At 42.0% G+C, this 22,299-nt stretch overlaps 1 protein-coding gene across 1 annotated transcript in view; it reads left to right on the top strand.

The window, feature by feature from the left end:
* The first annotated feature begins 6,830 nt into the window (after window positions 1-6,830).
* NECAB1 (N-terminal EF-hand calcium binding protein 1) overlaps window positions 6,831-22,299 on the top strand; it is a 221,807-nt gene continuing 206,338 nt past the window's right edge. Inside the window, exons 1-2 of the mRNA XM_062189509.1 lie at window positions 6,831-6,929; window positions 15,663-15,687. Coding sequence (XP_062045493.1) covers window positions 6,831-6,929; window positions 15,663-15,687 — 124 coding nt within the window. The remainder of the gene's footprint in view (window positions 6,930-15,662; window positions 15,688-22,299) is intronic.

The following is a 22,299-nucleotide window of genomic DNA, read 5'->3' as shown; positions in this document are numbered from 1 at the left end:
GCCACTAGAAAAGAGGGTTTTTTTTAAAAAAAGATTTATTTGTTTATTTGAAAGGCAGAGTTATAGAGATACAGAGGCAGAGAGAGAAAGGTTTTCCATCTGCTGGTTCATTCCCCAGATGGCCACAATGGCTGGAGCTGGGCTAATCCGAAGCCAAGAGCTTCTTCCCAATCTCCCACATAGGTTCAGGGGCCCAAGCACTTGGGCCATCTTCTAACTGCTTTCCAAGGCAATAGCAGAGAGCTGGATCAGAGTGGAGCAGCCGGGATTCCACTGGTGCTCATAAAGGATGCTAGCACCACAGGTGGAGGCTTTACCTGCTACGCCACGCAGCGCCAGCCTGGACAAAAGTTTTATTTTACTCACACAGTGGCATATCAGAAATATTTTATCCTCAGAATAAAATAGTGCCTAGGAAAGTAGCCATTATTAGTTAAAAATTTTGGCCCATTGTACTTTCTCCCCTTGAGCCCTTATTTTGCCATCTATAGTTACATAAATGATCATACTGGCGAGACGTCGCCTCCCCTCTCTGTCAATCTTCAGTTCCACTCTTGTCTCACAGCATTACAATTATCTGTTAAAATAGTGTCTCCTTCAGTTGTGTGTGTGCTGTGAAAGCAAGGACCAGCCTTTTCATCATTTCCCAAGTCATGCCTGACAGCTGTGTGGAATAAAGCAGGCAGTCAACAACTGTCTGAAGAGAATTCATTTTTTTAAATCACTGTTTTCCTAAGGACTTAACACATGGCCCTCTTAAACGGGAGGAACTTAGTCTGAATTTATCACTCAGAGTTCAAACATCAAAAACAAACTCTGACTAAAGTAAAACAGAAAATAAAATTGGGAAGGATACGAGGTCTCTGGGGAAGTTCACATGAAGTCTTGGTGGAGAAACTGAGAGGACACAGCTACTGAAACCAAAGGTCCTTTATCAAACTGCTTGAGCTGACTTCGGGGCTGGTGCTGTGGCACTGGACTACCCTGCGAATGCCCATTGCCATTCACAAATTTCCCTTCACATCCCTTGACACAGATTTAAAGTCCCAGGGGGGCATCCTGCTGGCTGAGCCAAATCTCAGTTTCTGCTCCTGCTGCCAGGGGTCAGGAAAAGGGACCACCTTCCTTCTCTGACAAGAGGTGGATCCTGGCCCCCACTAAGACCTACACTATGGGGACAGACCCTCACAGAGGAAGAGGGTTTGGGACTCTAGGCTGCCAAAGCAAGGAAAATGTCCACTACTCTGGTGAGAAGATTCTGAGTCATTGCTCAAAAGGACAGCTTCCCCTAGAATTTAAAATACAAATCAGACAGATTCCTGGATGTCTCAAATGGTTTAGATAATAGTTCCTCAATGTGGCAGAGATGGGTTGAAATATAATACGTCTTCCCATGGCTATCATGCCCTGAAATGCTAGAAATACTTACATGTCAAAGTCTTATCACAGGAAGGCTGAGAGCTGGAATCTAGGATTACATTTGTTTTTTCTGGCTCTTGCTACGAAAAAGTGGGTATGAAGATGCATTTCCTCCCCCCAAGTCTGCTGGCTCCTGTTTGCAACTGACGCTAGGCAGAGCAGGGTAGCATCTGTGTTTCAGCAAAGTGATGTGTGAAAACAGTTTTCAAAAATGCACACTGTCTAGATAAAAAGAAAACTAAAAATATGTGTGGTTACCACTTTACAGAGCCTATTGAATTTGGCTGTGAATGGGAATCTAATTGCCATCCATTTCTAGTGGAGCTTTCCACGAACATTACATTTCCATTAAAAAGAGGTATCAGTTATGGTATCATGATAATCATGCAGAAATTATAGAAATAAATAATGTTCATTGTTTAATAATTTATGTATTTTTCTTGATAGACCATTAGAGGAAGTAAGCCAAGCCACAGGTACAGAAACGTCATTTGTTGCTGATAAAGAGAAGGAATGTTTTTACCTAAGTGTTACAACAAACTCCCTGGTATTGAATGATGACTATGGATTGTTCTCCTGTTCTTCACTTACAACCAGAGAAATTCTTCTTCATCATTTGTTTTTGCTATGTTGGAGTTAGCATAAACTTCTTATCACTTGCAAGGCTGAATTTGAGGGCTAAATGGACCCACACAACTCAGAGAGGTCAGATTTAAGCTATGCTTGTTGCAGAAAAATTGTACTCAATGCTCCATGCAATGACAGGAACAAATAAGATATTATGTTTGTAAATTCTGTAACTTGAAGTTCACAGTCAGTATACTTCCTACCTTTCCTTTTGATTTCGATTCTGTGATTTTAATTTTAATTTTTCAATATTTATCTGATGTGTTGGTTAGTCTATTTTATTTTCTTTTTAAAAAAGATTTATTCGTTTATTTGAAAGGCAGAGTTACAGAGAGGCAGAAGCAGAGAGAGAGAGAGGTCCTCCATCCACAGGTTCACTTCCCAGATGGCTGCAATGGCTGGAGATGAGCCGATCCAAAGCCAGGAGCCAGGAGCTTCTTCTGGGTCTCCCACACGGGTACAGGGGCTCAAGGACTTGGGCCATCTTCTACTACTTGCCCGGGTCATAGCAGGTCAGAAGTGGAGCAGCCTGGACTCGAACAGGTACCGATATGGGGTGCTGGCACTGCAGGTAGAGTTTTACCTGTTATGTCATAACACCAGCCTCAATATATTTTCTTTTTCTTTCTTTTTTTTTTTTTAAATGATTGTGCCTTTCATTTGATGAGCCCATGTCAAAGGAAAGGGTCTGTTTTAGCAGTTCTGATAAGAAAATTTGTGGTTCATAAGGTAAAAGCACACAAAGATGCCAAATTAATATTTCTAAAGCACAGCTCAACCAATATCTCATTCCTGATCAAGTCTAACGCCTCTAACTTCCTAGCTAATTAAGTCCAGAGTTCTAGCCTTGAACTTTACAGCTCTTCTTCCTGTTCTCTGCCCTTCTGATAATATTTAGTCTACTTTTCCTTCTGTAATGTATGTACAACATGGTCAGGTTTAGTGGTTCTTAATCTTGACTACACTATCAAGATCACCTGGAAAGTGTTTCAAAAAATTTATGCCCAGGTGTAGGCATTTACTCTAGTGGTTAAAATGCTCTGGTCCCACACTGTAGTACCTGGGTTCTATTCCTGGCTCTGGCTCCGGACTCCATCTTCCTGCTAATAGAGACCCTGGTAGGCAATAGTGAAGGCTTAAGTAATTGTGTTAATTAATTGGGTTCCTACCACCAGCATGGGAGATCTAGGTTCCCAGTTCCTTGCTCTGGCCTGGTTCAACCCTGGACATTGTAGGCTTTTGGGGAAGTGCATCACAGTATGTGGGAGTGCTCTCCCCACCCTCCTCTCTCTCACACACCTTTTAAAGCAAATTTTGTGGGCCAGCTCTGTGGTGTGGCGGGTGGTGCTGTGACCTGCAGTGCCAGCATCCCACGTGGGCGCCAGTTCAAGACCCGGCTGTTCCACTTTTTATCTCGCTCTCTGCTATGGCCTGAGAAAGCAGTGAGGAATGGCCCAAGTCCTTGGCCCCTGCACCCAAATGGGAGACCTGAGTGGGGGCTCCTGGCTCCTGGCTTCAGATTGGTGCAGCTCTGCCCATTGAGGCCAACTGGGGAGTGAACCAGCAGATGGAGGACCTCTCTCTCTCTGTCTCTCTTTCTCTCTGTGTAACTCTGACTTTCAAATAAATAAGTCTTTAAAAAAATAGATAAAGTGAACATGAACCAATTTTCTAAAAAAAAAAAAAAAAATTGTCCTGGGGGACTGGCATTGAGGCATAGGGGGTAAACTGATGTCTGCAAAACTAGCATCCAACATGGTGTCCACTTCCAATCCAGCTCCCTGCTAACGGCCTGGAAAAAGCAGCAGAAGATGGCCAAAGAGTTTGGGCCCTGCCACACACATAGGAGACCCAGATGAAGCCCCTAGCTCCTGGCTTTGGCTTGACTCAGTCCCAGCCATTGCAGCTATCTATCTGGGGAGTTAACATATGGAATCTCTCTCCCTCCCTCTCTCTCTCTCTCTCTCTCTCTCTCTAACTCTGAATTTCAAATAAATAAATACAAACTTAAAAAAAAACCATCCCCAGATACCACCATATGTTGACTGGATATGAGTCTGGGGATGAAGCATAGGCATTAATGTTTTAAATAAATTTTTATGGGTTTTTAAAGGCTTCTTATTTTAGTTATCTATTGTTAGAAATCAAACCACCCTGAACCAACGGCAAAGGAAGACCTTTCTCTCTGTCTCTCTCTCACTGTCCACTCTGCCTGTAAAAAAAAAAAAAAAAAAAAAAAAAAAAATCAAAGCACCCAAGGCTTATTTTTGTGAAACAGTGAAGCTTTTATTATGCCCTGTGGATCAAAAGATCTGACAAGGCCCAGTACTGAAACTGTATCTTTGCTCCTGGATGTCTTGACTGGGACATGGCTAGCAACGGACAGTTCAAACAGCTGAGGACTAGAATCATCTGGAGACTTTGACATTTCCACCGTTTATGCTGAGAGAATGCAAAGCTCTGCGCAGCTGGATACACTAGCTAGGTTCCTACATATGCCTTTCCACATAGCTTGGACTTGCAGAGTGTATGGTGCCTAAATGTAGTCAGACTTCCTGTATGGAAGCTCAGGAAATGGTGGAATTATAAAGCCTTTGCTGCCCAGCCTCAGAAAACACACAGTGTCACTTCTGCCTCCTTCTCACCAATGCAGTCACGATCTTTTCATATTCAAGGGCAATGGATCTACCTCTCAGAGGAAGAGTCAATAAACTTGTTGTCGGGATGAGCGTCTGGCATATGGTTAAGACGCCTCTTGGGACTTCCCCTTCCCACTTTGGAGTACCTGAGTTCAAGTCCCGACTGCATTTCCCATTCAAATTTCCTGCTGATGTGCACCCTGGGAGATAACAAGTGATGGCTCAACTAGTTGAATCCCCGCCACTCATATGGCTTCTACCTGGCCCAGCCCTGGCTATTGAGGGCATGAGGGGGAATGAGCCAGCAGATGGTAGATCGACTTCTCAATCTGCATTTGAAATGATAAATAAATAAATGTGTTACCACAAGCCCCAGGTAATTCCAATAAACTGCCAGACCTGCGAACAATTTGATTCCAGTCTTCTGAGAACTGAGAACAGAGCAGAGCTGGGACTTGGGTACAGCGAAAGCAAAGCCGCTGGTGTGATTTAAGAAGGCTGTGGGTCTCAAGGTCTTGCCTGATGGGCCTGACTGTATGCACTTCCTTGCATTTTGTGCCCAGTGCACCTCATTCGCCTCACCCTTGCCCTGGCCCTGCTACAGAGGTGCTGTGTGTGGACCCTTAGGCTACAGGGGGCTGCGATTCCTGGGCTACATACTTTGATGTTGAAACTCAGGAAGACTGGGATAGGACTTGAATTTTTGTTTGTTTGTTTGTTTACAGACTCCCTCCTGGGGACTGTCACAGCTTCCATGTGCTTCTCTGATGCCATACCTTTGCTCACGCTGTTTCACCTGCTGGGATGCCTTTTCCTTTTATTTTGATCAACCACAGAGTATCGACTTATTTTTAAGATCCATTTCAGATACCACCTCTTTATCAAGACTTCCTTGGTCCCCATAACTGGATTTATAAAGTACTGCTCCTATGAGAAACACACTGCATGTTTCACGTGCCTGAGGCACTAACATTATATGCTGCATTGTGGTTGTCTTAGACCTTTTTTACAGAAAGAACATATTCTACTTTCCTGGGAGGTCACACGTGCAGGTCGGATCACCCGTCCATTCTGTTTGGACCAGGCTGTCTTCTGTCTGCCTCACTGTGCTCCCTGAGGGCTCCACTTTGTAAACCAGGAGGTAACTGACGCAAGCCTCACACATTCTAGATGCTCCTTAAAGAGGGCTTTTTCTCCTGTTGAAAGGTGTGGTCAACTTACAGTAGTATGGCAGTCTTCACAGAAACTCTCAATCATTGAATGATTTACTCTAAAGTGTTTTTAAAAGTAGCAATGTCTTGATTTTTTTTTTTAAATTTTTAATTTTATTTGGAAAGCAGAGACAGAGACATCGTCCCCAAATGGCGCAAGGCCTAGGTCTTATTTGGGTATTAGCTGACCAGCATTTCCCCTATGGAACTTTTTGATGCCTATTCTTTGCGGAGTCCACAGTCCTGCCTCTGTGAGCATTGCCACATGCATGCCTCACTGTGACCACTTCACTATGAGGAAACCTGAGGCTTGAAGAATTTGTAACTTGCCACATCGCAAAATACCCAAGTAGCTAAGGCAGGCGTGGAGCTCAGATCTGCCAGATCCCCAAAGCCATAGCTTAAGTCCCACGTTAAAGCTGCGGTTCCTCTCTTGGTGGCATCAGGAACCCACTCGTCTTTGGGGAGGGTGGGGCAGGAGTCCCACTAGGAGCTAAAGCGAAGCAGACCAAACCTCTGCAAACCACCGTGGACTCACGATTTCCACGGCAGGGTAAGCCCACGGGACGGGGTCCTTCCTCACTTCGCGGCTCTGTGGGCATGATCCCTCCCTCCCCGCCCGCGGGCCCGTCGTGGGGCGCCCGGGTCCCGCGGGGTCATCCCCGGCCGTGGCAGGGGGCCGAGCTTGGCTACGCGTAGGGATGAGACGGCTCCCGGCGCCGTGATCTGCCGGCAGGGCGTGAGAGCGAGCGGTGCGGGAGCGCGGAGGCCGGCGAGAGGGAGGGGAGCCGGAGCGCAGGGAGCGCCAGGCAGCGCACACCCACTCGCAGCTCGAGCCCTGGCGGCAGCGGCGGCGCCCGGAGGCAGCCTCTCGGCCGCGCCCTTGCCCGAGACAGCGCGTCCACCCGGCCCAGCTCCCGGCCGGCCACTGAGCATGGAGGATTCCCGGGAGACGTCGCCGTCCTCCAACAACTCCTCGGAGGAGCTGAGCTCTGCCCTGCGGCTGTCCAAGGGCATGTCCATCTTCCTCGACGTAAGTGCCGCGGGCAGGAGTGGCGCCGGGGCTGCCCCAGCACCTTTCCTCTTCCCTCGGGGGGGCTGAGCGGCCAGTGTGGGAGCCCAGAACTTGGGTGAGAATTTTCCCTGCCCTCCATCCCAAAAGACCACCGTGGCAAAGGACCGCCACTCTGCTTATCAAAAAGGGCAGTCCCAGGCTGCAGTGTGGGGCTCAACAACCCTAAACGGAATCCCGAAAAGTTAAGGTTCCCCAGCAGCCAGGATCCTGTAGGGGTTGGAGTGAACAAAAGGTACGAGGTGGGGTGGGCGTCCCTTTGCAGCCTCCAGCCCCGCCGGAGCTCCAAGGCTGCCCAGAGCCGCAGTGGACGCCTCTTTGCCTGGCCATCCTTCCTCAGCGCCTGGGAAAACAATGACTTTGAATGCATTTGTTTTTTCTTTTCACAGCCATGGCCAAGGTCTCTTTCATGCTCTTCTTTTTTTCTCTACTGCCTCTTATTCCCCCCCCCCCCCCACCCCCTGGGTCTCCCTTCTTGCACCTCTCCACGTGGTAATCACTGTTATTATCTCCATCAATTCCAGCTGTTGATGGTTTTCTTTGGTCCTGCGCCTGCCTCCTGTTGACTTCCCTCCTCCATCTCTCTGACACAATGATCATTCTTTCTTTTCTGCCTGTGCTGTTTTCCTGCCCTCACCCCGTGGCTTCTTTCTTGATGCCTGTGTGCTTCTTATTTATTTCTCAATTTCACTTGACTCCCCATCCTGCTGTTTCTGTTCTCTCTGTTTTTTCCTCCTTGTCATCCAGCCGCTTTCTCTGCCTTCCCATTTCCCGATTTTGCCCGGCTCACACTTCTCCCAGCCCCACAGTTGTCACATTCCTGCTGTCCCCCGAGGTAGTGTCTGGCCCATGAGGACAGATCAGGCTGCCTCGTGTTTTGGCCTGATAGAAGCAGGCAAAGGCTTAGAGCCACGTTTTGTGCCCTTCTCTGAGTTATCATTTCTTATTAAAATCGAAATAAGTAGGAGATGGGCCAGAGGCCAAATACATTTATCTGTAGAAAGATGAAAATGTGATGAAATCAAATTATTAGTATCATAATGGTGAGGCAGAGATAATGAAGACAATGAGACGAGGGATAAGGAGCCCTCCAGAATTTATCTTGAATGGATTAGCTAGATTTTTTTTCATTCAGAGAGAAACTGCAATCCGTAGTTAAAATTGATCTAAGGCAAATGATAGAAGATTCAACTGTATGTTGTGGCTGCCTTCTTCCCAGGCATTCAAGGCCTGCCACGTTCCTCCCACCCAAGGCCAAGAGTAAGATTCCCATTTATTCACACAGGCAGATTGTTAGGTGCTTTCTTGTTGGTGAGTGTTGATCTCTCCTGGGCTTCGGTCAATTGGATGATGTTGGCAGTGCTAATGGTTTGGCTGGCTGCTACTGTTCCTTTCTAGGTTCGTTCTTCAGGGCCATAAAGCTCACAAGAAACTGAGCTGAGTGAAGGGACAGGCAACACAGCACAGCTAGCTGGCTGTCTTCAGTGGCAGGAGGAAGTCAGGGCTCCAAAAATCCTGTCTGTCTTGACATTGACAACTAAGCTGCTACCCATGAACATGACTCAAAGAGGGCCAATGGGGCATCCATTCATGTTAACCCGAGTATACTCTGTCCCCTAGGAATAGCTAGTGCTTGCTTGTGATTATTTTTAAAGCAGTTAACAAATTCTGCTGACAGTGTAAAGGTGAAAAGATTAAACTAGGTGAATGGGAAGTCAAGCTCCCCGATATGCACACCAGCCTTGGCTCAAAGGCTCAACTACTCTTTTTTAAAAATAAAAAGGAAGTTGAAGTCTCATTGATTATTATATAGGCATGATTATTTCCAAATTCTGTTGCCAAACAGCATCCGGTGCCTGTCTTGAGGAGCTAGTCATCTATTAAGAGGGCACCCTTGCCTTCTCATATCCATTTCTTAAAAAAAAAAAAAAAAAAGCATGAAACTGACTCATGTAAGAGATGTTGACATGCTTGTCTGTAAATGCTACACTCTACCAAAAAAAAAAAAAAAAAGCTGCCATTGGATTTTGTCTCAAATAGAAAAGATTTTGTTTACACTTTTCTTTGAGTTATTTTGTGAAAAATCTAACACTCTGGTGAAATATGTGACATGGAAAAGGATTTGTTACTTAGGAACTTTTGAATTATTCATTTTGCTTGCAGCAAAATAAAATGTGAAATATAAGTATATCATTTTTATTTTATTAGATTTAGTATATTCTAATAGAGCTGCTAAGAAAGGTTGCTTTTTAAGTTTTATTCAGATTATAGTAAAAAGGTGATAGGTACTACCTATACTGAACTGTAATAGTTATGAAATCAACTGGAGGCGTCTACATCACGGAGACTAATTTCCAAATTTGAGGAAAACTTTGATTTCTAGTGGTTACATTAAAATGCCACTGGGGGACAGCCTTGTGGCACAGTGGATTAAGCCCACATTTACAACACTGCCACTATCCCCTAACAGAGTGTGGTTGTGGTCCCTGCTGCTCTGCTTCCAATCCAACTCCCTGCTAATGTGCCTGGGAACACAGTAGAAGACCTCTGAATTACCTTGGCCCCTGCCATCCATGTAGGAGACACAAATGGAGTTCTAGTCTCCTGTCTTCCACCTGGCCCAGCCCTAGCCAGCAGATGAAAGGTATCTTCTCATTCTGTGTCTCTCTTTCTTTCTCTCTCTGTTCTCTCTGACTTTCTCTGCCTCCTCCTCTCCCTCCCTTCCTTTTTCTCTTCCTCTGCCAATATGCCTTTAAATAATAAATAAATCTTTTTAAAAAGAGTTTTATTTATTTGAGAGGTAGAGTTACAGGCAGAGAGAGAGAGTGACAGAGGAGAAAGGTTTTCCATTTGCTGGATCATTTCCTAAATGGGCATAGCAGCTGGGGCTGAGCCGATTTGAAGTCAGGAGCTTCTTCTGGGTCTCTCATGCAGATGTGTGGGCCCATACACTTGGGCCATCTTCCACTGCTTTCTCGGGACATTAACAGAGAGCTGGATCAGAAGAGGAGCAGCCAGCACATCAACCCATTTGGGATGCTGGTACCACAGGCAGAGGCTTAGCCTACTGCTCCATGACACTGGCTTCAATACATCTTTTAAAAGTTAAAATGCACTGGAAGTGTTAATTATCTAGAAATGATTTGAACTGATGTGAGAATAGTGTTAATGACATGATTAAACATGTCCAGTTATAGAAACAAGAGATAGATGTTTAACAAGAAAATCTTGTTATCATAACAGTTGGGTTTTGCTTCATTTCTCTTATCTCCAAATCAGCAATAATACTGAGTATGATACTTATTTCCAAGGTTGTTGTGAGTGTGAAATAAGAGTTTACTGGTTAGGAAACTGAGGAAAAATAGAAAATATGCTGTAAGAATTTGAAATGTAATAGTTACAGCAGTGTTCCATGAATTCACACGTAATAGTAGCTAAATCCATAAGCTACATAAGGATTCTTCTTTATCAAGCTAATTTATGTGACTTTCTTAAAAAAATGACAGAATTAAATATCAGTTCATCATAAATATTCATGAAAACCTCGTATGGGGTGTAGAAAACCTAGCACTAGTGCCAAGGGACTCCATCACACAGGCTGGTGTGGGAGAGGGTCTGAACAGGTTCCTGTTTGCAACAACACAGAGGGACCCAGAAAGATGGTAATTGTCTCTGTTTTTGCACTAGTGCTTTTTTCCCCAGATGACTGCATTCTGGATAAGAGAGAATAAACCCTCGTTTAGAGCACACTTCTGTGTAGCATGTGGATTCTTTGGAACCATTCCATTAATCAGTGCTGCCACGTACAGAGGGAGAAGAGCAAACTTGCAATTCATCCCTGAAAGCAAGAGAAATCCCAAATGAAATTAGTTACAGTTCCACCCTGGTGAGGTGGAAGTGAGGTTGGAAGGTTGTAAAAGAGGGAAGTGACTTCACTGCCTTCCCTTCCTCTCTCCCTCCAGGCATGCACACCCATTATACCCTGAACACAAAGCACAGGGTCCAGATGGTCAAAGACTTGGTAAAAATGAGTAATAGTTTCTCCTTTAAAATGTATTTAATCCTAAGTCCCTGTATGTGTCATCTCTGAGAATGGAGATGGACAGAGGCCTGTCAAAGCAGAAAGAATTTTCCAGATGCAATGGTTCTGTGACTGAGTTCTATTGACAACCATATATTTCTTATCTCACCTAATTACACATGCATGGTGGATTATGTGAGGGAGAATGGCCAGTTGGGAGAACAAAAATTAGCCTCATCGTTGTCTGCCATCATAGGCTTGCCTTGCCTGGGTTTCCTGCAGGGCTCACCCTGGGACAAATTGAGAAGAAAATATGCTCATCTGTGCTGATTACTTTTCTTCTACCCACCCTTCAGTGTCTACTTCCCCACATTCTATCTCAGGGCAACGAGTGAGCTGGAAACAGCACCTGCTGGATGTCACAACACAACTCACCTACTAGGTCTTCCCTTTTGGACAGGATTCCATGTTCTGAATGATTCCTGACTCTGTCCTAAATCTCAGATTCCCAGGAGTCTGCCAAGTAACTAACTGATCTCATCCTTGAATATTAACCTGCTCCATGGTGTGACACAGTTAGCAAATATTAGTTCAGTGAACGGTGATTGTCTCAGTTTTTTGTTTCCAAGAAGACATTTACACTTTAATGTCTGTCATTATATGTTTATGGTGAGGATTTTCAGTCAAGATTATCAAAGAATAGCTTTTTATTTTTTCTTTTTAGTTATGACATGTCATGTTCTCATTTTCATTACATATATTATTAGAGAGACAGAGCTCCCATCTGTTGGTTCATCCCCAAAATGGCTGCAGCAGCCTTGGCTGGGCAAAGTTGAGGCCAAGAGCTGGGAAGTAACTTCAGTCTGCCACGTTGGTAGCAGGGCCCCAAGTACTGGAGCCATCACTTGGTGCTTCCCAGGGTGCACATTAAGAGGAACCTGGAATCACAAGTAGGGTCAGGACTGGAACCAACGCTCTCTGAGATAGAATCTAGGTGTCCCAACTAGCATCACAACCATCCCATCCTTTGATCTATTTAAAGTGTTCTTAAAGGTTTTATTTCCCTCAAGAGAATATTTATTAATCTTTAAATTACAAGAAAACTTCAGGATTATCTGTATTTAAACTTAAAGCCTGACCATGATATTCAAATTTATTTACTATTCATCTAGTGATGGCAACTATAAGATTAGCTGACCCAGTTTACTGTGGTAACATAGCATAATGAACTCAACTCTGATCTGCAGTGCATTTCTTATTAGTCTGTGGGCTTAGAGGCAAAATTTGCAGTAGAGACAGTTCTGTTCATATTTAATTATAATAACTGTCTCATTAACACAAGCTACTGTCTCAATTTCATCTCTAAAATGCTGACTGCTACTTAAGATTGTCCTTTATGAAATGAAATGGCAGAAATCCTGAGCCCAGCTCTCTAATGTGTGGGTATCCCTAATCTTGTCACTTTGAACTCATGAGGGCATACTAGAACTTGAAATAAAATATTAGAATGTGTCAAAGGTAAGAAATAGGATGCATTTTGTGTTTCCTTGACTCTCAGTTGGACTCCCTCATTTTAGAATAGAGAAAGAAGCTGGCTGTGTTGGGGAACTGGATCCCCAATATAGCCACTAGCAATTAATCCTGTAGAGTAAAGATTATTTGGGTCTCATTCTGCTTTAAGCATATTACTTACTATTGAATGCAGCCTTCCTATAAAAGAATCAATTTAATAAAAAAAGAACCAATTTCTTATGTATACTAGTCACGGCAATACCCATCTGATGCTAGAAAAGTTTAGTAATGTTAATATTTTATAAGAAAACAGAAAGGGCCGACGCCATGGCTCACTAGGCTAATCTTTCACCTGTGGCGCTGGTACCCCAGGTTCTAGTCCTGGTTGGGGCTCCAGGTTCTGTCCCAGTTGCTCCTCTTCCAATCCAGCTCTCTGCTGTGGCCCGGGAAGGCATTGGAAAATGGCCCAAGTGCTTGGACCTTGCACCCACATGGGAGACCAGGAGGAAGCACCTGGCCCCTGGCTTTGGATCGGTACAGCACGCTGGCTGTAGCAGCCATTTGGGGGGTGAACCAGTGGAAGGAAGACCTTTCTCACTGTCTCTCTCTCTTACTGTCTAACTCTGCCTGCCCAAAAAAAAAAAAAAAAGAAAAAAAAAGAAAACATAAAGCAATAATGACTTTTTTAAAAGATGTATGTATTTGAAAAGCAGAGTTACCGAGAGGCAGAGGCAGAGCGAGACAGAGATCTTCCAACCACTGGTTCACTCCCTAAATGGCCACAATGGCCCGAGTTGGGCCAATCTGAAGCCAGGAGCGTCCTCCGGGTCTCCCACGTGGGTGCAGAGGCCCAAGGACTTGGGCCATCTTCCACTGCTTTCCCAGGCCATAGCAGAGAGCTGGGTTGGAAGTGGAGCAGCCAGGACCCAAACTGGCACCCATATGGGATTCTGGCCCTGCAGGCGGTGGCATTACCAACCATGCCACAGCACCAGCACCAGCAGTAATGATTTGATTGAGCTATGCCTTATTTCCCTGAAATCAATAGAATGAAAGAGTAATGTTTCTGGTAGTAAAAAGCAGTGAAACAGACAACCTGGGATTTATAAGCACTGCCCATGTTTCAAGCTTGCCACTAAGAAGTGCTGATTTAAATAGAAGAATAGCTGTGGTTATTTAATTATAATTACAAGTTACTCAGATGAAAATGATTCCCAGGAGCCCCTTGCAAGTGATTAAAGTTTGTTGTGATATAGCAGAGGGACATTTTCTTTGGCACTGTATGTAACTTTTTAATTATTATAGTATCCGGATTTTTTTTTTTCAGTGTATATCATTTAGGGTTAATTTGATTGTAGCTAATAGAAAATAATCCAGACCATTTTGTATTAAAAAATAATTTTTTATTGGCCACTGCAATGAAAAGCAGAGATCTCCTCATCAGGATAACTAGATCAGGGACTTGGGGATGCCCCAAGTGTCAAGTTTCTCTGAGTCTCTCCACACTGCTTTCTTAGGTATTGCTGCTGCTTAAGTTATATATTCCGTTATTTCCAGGGCTGCCTTAGCAAGCTGATGCCATAAACAGGATACCTTAAACAACATTTCCTCTCTTACAGTTTTGGGGCCAGATGGGTGGAATGAAGGCATCGGTAGGACCATGTTCCCTCTGAGGTTCCAGAGGTGAAGCTGTCCCATGCCTCTGTCCTTACTTATCATGGTGGCTCTCAGTCCCTGGGATTCCTTGGCTTGTGGCTGCATTACTCCTGTGTGTTTCTGTCAACATACAACCTCTTTCCTCTGTTTCTGCATCTCTGTATTTCTCTTTCCTTATGGGGTAACCAGTCATTGGATTTAGGAATCACCCCATTTAATTATAACTTAATTGAATCTTAGTTTGATCATATCAGCAAAGGTCCTATTTCTAAATAAGATCACATTCACAAGTTCTGAGGGTTAGAACTTCAATAACTCGGCCGGCGCCGTGGCTTAACAGGCTAATCCTCCGCCTTGCGGCACCGGCACACCGGGTTCTAGTCCCGGTCGGGGCGCTGGATTCTATCCTGGTTGCCCCTCTTCCAGGCCAGCTCTCTGCTATGGCCCGGGAGTGCAGTGGAGGATGGCCCAAGTGTTTGGGCCCTGCACCCGCATGGGAGACTAGGAGAAGCACCTGGCTCCTGGCTTCGGATCAGCATGATGTGCCGGCCGCAGCGGCCATTGGAGGGTGAACCAACGGCAAAAGGAAGACCTTTCTCTCTGTCTCTCTCTCTTACTATCCACTCTGCCTGTCAAAAAAATAAATAAATAAAATAAAAAAAAAAAGAACTTCAATAACTCAACTTGCAATATATACACTCACAAAATGGCTGCTAACATTTCCTTGCCTAGACCTTTTTACGTTCAAACCCAGCAGAGAGGAAAGTATGGCTCTCTCTTAACAAACAAAATCATGCTCCATTACTCAGTGGTCCTACTGTGTTCATCCTTGAGCAGTTGCTGCGGACAGAGGGATGTGACACCTGGCTTATCCAATGGAGCAAGAATGGAGGAAAGATTAGTTTTTCAGAAAACCAAAAATCATTACTGAAAAGTAACAGATATCAGGCGGTTGAACAGTTCCTATACATCAAAGACAATTTAAAATAGGTCCAATAATATAGTGATACAAGTAAACTGAAGTGCAGACATGTGAGCTTCTGTTTATCTGTGACTTACTCTTATTTTATTCTGTTTTATTGAGGTATTGTTGACTTACATTAACACGTACACATTTAAATTTAAATTTGATGATTTTCACATATGTAAAACCGTGATCACAATCAAGATAATAACTGTCACCCCCAGTGTTTCCTCACATCTTTCTAACCCTCCTTCTCTGCCCTGTTTAAATTCCATCTGAGTTATTATATATCTCAATAGCTAATTCTTTTTTCCCAGCAGTATTCCATTATAAGGATGTACTAAAGTTTATGTATCTGTTCACCTTTTGATGAACATTGGGTTGTTTGGGGAGCTTGTTTATAGTAAAGATCTCAATTGGGAAAATTTTACTTAAAGTTAGAATGTCTTTTGTTTAATAATGGTGAACTATGTGTGAATATAATGTTCATAACAATACTTATCAAAAATGGTGATACAAATTTTTACTTTTTCCCTTCTAGATACTGAGGAGAGCAGACAAAAATGGTAAGTTCAAAAATCTGGAGTTTCTGTTTATTAATTTCTTATATTTTGTACCACTTTATGAAGAATAACAAAGAAGGTGGAAACCCTAGAAATTGACATAAAAATGTCAGTTTCCTGTACCAGTCACAGTTTTAGGCAAGTTTAGCTTCCAGATACTCATAAGGAGTTGGCAGAGGAATTTTTACTTGACAGGAAGATGAAATTTATGACTTTGAAAAGAGGAGCCCTGTCATACTTAAACCCTGACTTTCCCCTTTTACACCTTAAAAATTATTTTTCAGCAATACCAGCTTCTATTCACTGAAGGCTATTGAGGGTTCACTGTGTGCCAGGCATTGCCTGGTAGTATTCCACTCTATGGATATATATTATGTATTAAGTCTTAGAATTTCTAATATATAATGCAGAGGTTTGAACCAAGTTCTGTTTGCTATCAAAGTTAGGGCTGCCCACACTGAACTTCATATTGGCTTTGGTGATCTAAGGAGTGCCTGAAAACTTGCATTGCTAGCCTGTTCTATCCTCTAGTCCCTGGTCTATACTTCACTCTCACATTTGCAGTACATGCACTGGGCGGTAGATTATAGAAAACTAGAAGTGAAAGAATTTCTCCCCTCAGTGTAATTGACTGAATAAAGTCCAATTAAAAGCTATCATAAACAATACTTTTCACTCTTTTTTTCTTTTTTTTAAACTTTTATTTAATGAATATAAATTTCCAAAGGACAGTTTATGTATTACAATGGCTTCCCCCCCCAAACTTCCATCCCACCCGCAACACTCCCCTTTCCCGCTCCCTCTCCCCTTCCATTCACATCAAGACCCATTTTCATTTCTCCTTTTTTTTTTTTTTTACCAAGAGTTCAATAAGTTCAATAACTAAATTTGTTAGGCACTTAGTATGTTTAATAGGGTTGAGTTTATCATAAAACAAATATACCAAATAGTCCTGACCATTAATTAAAAATGACAAGGTTTAACATTTTGATGTTTTTGCTACATATTTTTGTCTTTCTAATTATTACATGTAATGTGACAGATATAACTGAAGCCCCGGTAGTATCCCCCACCAAGTTCAAGTCTCCTGTATCCCAGGAGAAAACTAATACTTTGTTGAGTATCCTTCACATCTATCATTTGTTGTTCACTACATAAACACCTGCCAGGATGGAATACGTGGCACTGAAATGCATTTGTGCCATACTATGCAGTGCTTGTTCTGCTGCAGCATAAGAGGGTACCTCAAAAATTTTATGGAAATTGGAATTTAAAGGTAAGTTCATTTTGGTGCAAAACAGTTTTGAAATTCACGCACAATTTTTTCATAATATGCATTTCTTTTTTTTAAACTTTTATTTAATGAATATAAATTTCCAATGTACAGCTTATGGATTACAATGGCTTCCCCCTCCCATAACTTCCCTCCCACCCGCAACCCTCCCCTCTCCCGCTCCCTCTCCCCTTCTATTCACATCAAGATTCATTTTCAATTCTCTTTATATACAGAAGATCAATTTAGTATATATTAAGTAAAGATTTAAATAGTTTGCACCCACATAGAAACACAAAGTGAAACATACTGTTTGAGTACTAGTTATAGCATTAAAAAACAATTTCATTTCTCTTTATCTGCAGATCAGTTTAGTATACATTAAGTAAAGATTTCAACAGTTTGCACCCACATAGTAACACAAAGTGAAAAATACTGTTGGAGTACTAGTTATAGCATTAAATCACAATGTACAGTGCATTAAGGACAGAGATCCTACATGATATTTTTAAAAAATTGATTAATTTTCTATGCAATTTCCAATTTAAAACCAAGTTTTTTTTTCATTTTCAATTATCTTTATATACGGAGGATCAATTCAGTATATACTAAGTAAGGATTTCATCAGTTTGCACCCACACAGAAACACAAAGTGTAAAAATACTGTTTCAGTACTAGTTATAGCATTACTTCACATTGGACAACACATTAAGTACAGATCCCACATGAGACGAAAGTACACAGTGACTCCTGTTGTTAATTTAACAATTTGACACTCTTGTTTATGGTGTCAGTAATCTCCCTAGGCTCTAGTCATGAGTTGCCAAGGCTATGGAAGCCTTTTGAGTTCACTGACTCTGATCTTATTTAGACAAGGTCATAGTCAAAGTGGAAGGTCTCTCCTCCCTTCAGAGAAAGGTACCTCCTACTTTGATGGCTCTGTTCTTTCCACTGGGATCTCACTCCCAGAGATCTTTCACTTAAGTCATTTTTTTTTTCCAGAGTGTCTTGGCTTTCCATGCCTACAATACTCTCATGGGCTCTTGAGCCAGATCTGAATGCCTTAAGGGCTGATTCTGAGGCCAGAGTGCTATTTAGGACAACTGCTGTTCTATGGGTCTGCTATGTATCCCGCTTCTCATGTTGGATCCTTCTCTCCCTTTTTGATTCTATCAGTTAGTATTAGCAGACACTAGTCTTGTTTGTGTGATCCCTTTGACTCTTAGACCTATCAGTGTGATCAGTTGTTAACTGAAGATGATCACTTTGACTAATGAGATGGCATTGGTACATGCCACCTTGATGGGATTGTATTGGAATGCCCTGGCACGTTTCTAACTCCACCATTTGGGGCAAGTCCGATTGAGCATGTCCCAAATTGTACATCCCCTCCCTCTCTTTTTCCCACTCTTATATTTAACAGGGATCACTTTTCAGTTAAAATTTAAACACCTAAGAATAATTGTGTGTTAATTACAGAGTTCAACCAATAGTACTAGAACAAAAAAATACTAAAATGGATAAAGTATTACATTGTACTTCAACAGTCAGGACAAGAGCTGATCAAGTCACTGTTTCCCATAGTGTCCATTTCACTTCAACAAGTTTCCCCTTTGGTGCTCAGTTGTCACCGATCAGGGAAAACATATGATATTTGTCCCTTTGGGACTGGCTTAATTCACTCAGCATGATGTTCTCCAGATTTCTCCATCTTGTTGCAAATGACCGGATTTCATTGTTTTTGACTGCTGTATAGTATTCCATAGAGTACATGTCCCATAATTTCTTTATCCAGTCTACTGTTGATGGGCATTTGGGTTGGTTCCAGGTCTTAGCTATTGTGAATTGAGCTGCAATAAACATTAATGTGCAGATGGCTTTTTTATTAGCCAAATTAATATCCTTTGGGTAAATTCCAAGGAGTGGGATGGCTGGGTTGTATGGTAGGGTTATGTTCAGGTTTCTGAAGAATCTCCAGACAGACTTCCATAGTGGCTTAACCAGTTTGCATTCCCACCAACAGTGGGTTAGTGTCCCTTTTTCCCCACATCCTCTCCAGCATCTATTGTTGGTAGATTTCTGAATGTGAGCCATTCTCACCGGGGTGAGGTGAAACCTCATTGTGGTTTTGATTTGCATTTCTCTGATTGCTAGTGATCTTGAACATTTTTTCATGTGTCTGTTGGCCATTTGGATTTCCTCTTTTGAAAAATGTCTATTGAGGTCCTTGGCCCATCTCTTAAGTGGGTTATTTATTTTGATGTTGTGGAGTTTCTTGATTTCTTTGTAGATTCTGGTTATCAACCCTTTATCTATTGCATAGTTTGCAAATATTTTTTTCCCATTCTGTCGGTTGCCTCTTCACTTTCCTGACTGTTTCTTTTGAAGTACAGAAACTTCTCATTTTGATGCAATCCCAAATGTTAACTTTGGCTTTGACTGCCTGTGCTGCTGGAGTATTTTCCAAGAAGTCTTTGTCAGTACCTATATTTTGCAGGGTTTCTCCAATGCTCTCAAATAATTTGATGGTGTCGGGTCGTAGATTTAAGTCTTTAATCCATGTTGAGTGAATTTTTGTGTAAGATGAAAGGTATGGGTCTTGCTTCATGCTTCTGCATGTGGAAATCCAGTTTTCCCAGCACCATTTATTGAATAGACTGTCCTTACTCCAGGGATTGGTTTTGGATCTTTGATCAAATATAAGTTGGCTGTAGATGTTTGGATTGATTTCTGGTGTTTCTATTCTGTTCCATTGGTCTATCCATCTGTTTCTGTACCAGTACCATGCTGTTTTGATAACAACTGCCCTGTAGTATGTCCTGAAATCTGGTATTGTGATGCCTCCTGCTTTGTTTTTGTTGAACAAGATTGCTTTAGCTATTCGAGGTCTCCTGTGTCTCCATATGAATTTCAGCATCATTTTTTCCAGATCTGAGAGGAATGTTTTCGGTATCTTGATTGGTATTGCATTGAATGTATAAATTGCTTTTAGGAGAATGGACATTTTGATGATATTGATTCTTCTAATCCATGAGCATGGGAGATTTTTCTATTTTTTGGTATCCTCTTCTATTTCTTTCTTAAGGTTTTGTAATTTTCGTCACTCTTTTTTTCTACTAGAAATTTTGTTCTCTAGAATACCAAAAACCAGTGTTTATTAGGTTTATTCCCTTGCCATAATATAAATATTATGGTAGAGTTGTATTCTTGACAAATTTCAGACACAAAGAGTTCTTTCCTTTTCTTGAAAATCCATTTCTTATCTATAGGGAGATATTAAATCAGAGTCGAGATATGATGGTTTAATACATATGTTGTTGTCAAGAAGAGTTTGAATGACATTACACAATTTCTACACAACAGAAAATATATTAATCCCAAGGGGCTATGAAATAGTGCCTTAAATCATGATGTTATTTAACTGTGCCTAGCCATCAGAATTTCTTTTTAATTATGTTGCATTGAATGACATATTATCAATTCAAAGATACTTTTTTTTTCACTTGAATCATCTGATTACTTTCTACGACAGAATTAATGAAACTATCATTGTTTTCTCATCCCATCCTTCAGCCTGTTGTCTGATAGCTCCAGTGATTACTGGCGTACGACTGAGTAACCCATCTGCTTTTGTGCTACCTGCCTTGTATTTCAGCAGCTGTCTCCAGCTCTGAAATGCCCTTCCCTGTATCCATCCAATTTCCTGGTTCTCTCAGGCTATTTCTTCAGACCCCATGGCTCTGATTAAGGACCATCATTGCTTATCTATCACCCTTCTTTTCCATCACAATTAACATTATCAATAGTTATAACATTAAAATTATCATAATCTATAGTCTTAATAAAAGGCAGCTAAAAATTCAATTCGTATGATGTAATGGCTTATGGTAGGTAATCTCAGATGCCATGTTATAGAGAGTAGTCACTTGTCCTAGAGCCCTGTGTCCCATATTTCCTCACCTGACTCCTTCCTCCATGATACCTCTCCTCTTCTTGTACCCTTTACTAATGCTGATCCTAACATGGTGTCAAAACTCCCTGCCCAAGCACTTAGCATTTCTTTATGGTGCGAGGATTCAAAATCCTTTCTCCTAGACATATTTATATATAAAGTTTATATATATGTGTACATATAAAGTTTATACATATGTATACATATACAGTATATTATCATATCTATAGTCACCCTGCTGTGAAATAAAAAACCAGAACTTCTTTCTCCTAAGTATCTATTAAGCAACGTTTACCCAACCCTCTCTTCTACTAAAGTATGCACTGGTTGAAACATTATACAATAATCCTAAATATGTACAATTTTAATGTATCAGTTAAAATAAACAAACATAAATAAAAGACCTAAGTGCCCATCTGTTCTTATCTTCCTCGGTCTTCTCTGTGCTTCCTCCTCTGCAGCCCTCAGAAGTACTCAGTTCCCGGAACGTCCCTTTTGTTGGCTACGCCAATGCCATGTTGCTTTGCTCTGACTTCTCCTTGCTGTACCTTTGCATCCCTGGTCAGCTTGAGACCTCTCACATATTGCTTACATTCTTGCTCGAGAGGCTTCTGATTTGGGAAGCATTCTTCAGTGTCCCTGACAGGGTCCCACCCTGTCTGTGTGCTCTCAACAGCTGGGCACATTGACTATTGTCTTTATGGCAAAAGTCAGTAAGCCAGACATGCTTCAGGAAGGCAAGGAACTTGTCTTAAAGGTAGACACCAGGCTTAGTCGATCCTAGGTAATCATTAGACATTTATTTCATGCGTGAATAATGAGTGAGGCTGTTCTACTCCATCATTCAACTCACTTCTGTCTATTTACTGTGCCCCATATCTTTCATCTCACCTTACTCTTCTCCTTCATGTTCACTGTATTCAGAAAGATCTGGCTTTAAATCATCACTCTACTACCTACTAACCTTACAAAGACATAGATAATACTGCTCATATGTCATGGTGTTATAATAAATGAGATAAAATTTGTAAGACCTCCAGGGATGTCCCTGGAACATACTAAGAACCAAGAACATACTTGCTTATTTGGATGCTGTTATTATAATTAATATTATCACTACCAAAAACTACTGTTTTTGTGCTGTGATGTCTTGGCTATCTGAGGCACTTGGTAATATTTCAATTGTTTCTATTGCAGTGGAGTTTAGTGGAGAAGAAACATAAGGCTTTTTACCACATACATGGAATTGTAAAGGGGAAAGGAGAGTGAATAATCTAATGTAAATGAGAAGCTAGCATAAGAAATTAGCCATCTTTCTGTACCATGTGTTCATCACATTCTGTATTTGCAAATAAACAGCTGCTGCATGTATTTGATCTGAGTAGTAGAC

Source organism: Lepus europaeus, chromosome 4 (genome assembly GCF_033115175.1).
Source record: "Lepus europaeus isolate LE1 chromosome 4, mLepTim1.pri, whole genome shotgun sequence".
Lineage (NCBI taxonomy): Eukaryota > Metazoa > Chordata > Mammalia > Lagomorpha > Leporidae > Lepus > Lepus europaeus.
This window is presented reverse-complemented; position numbering and strand designations above follow the sequence as displayed.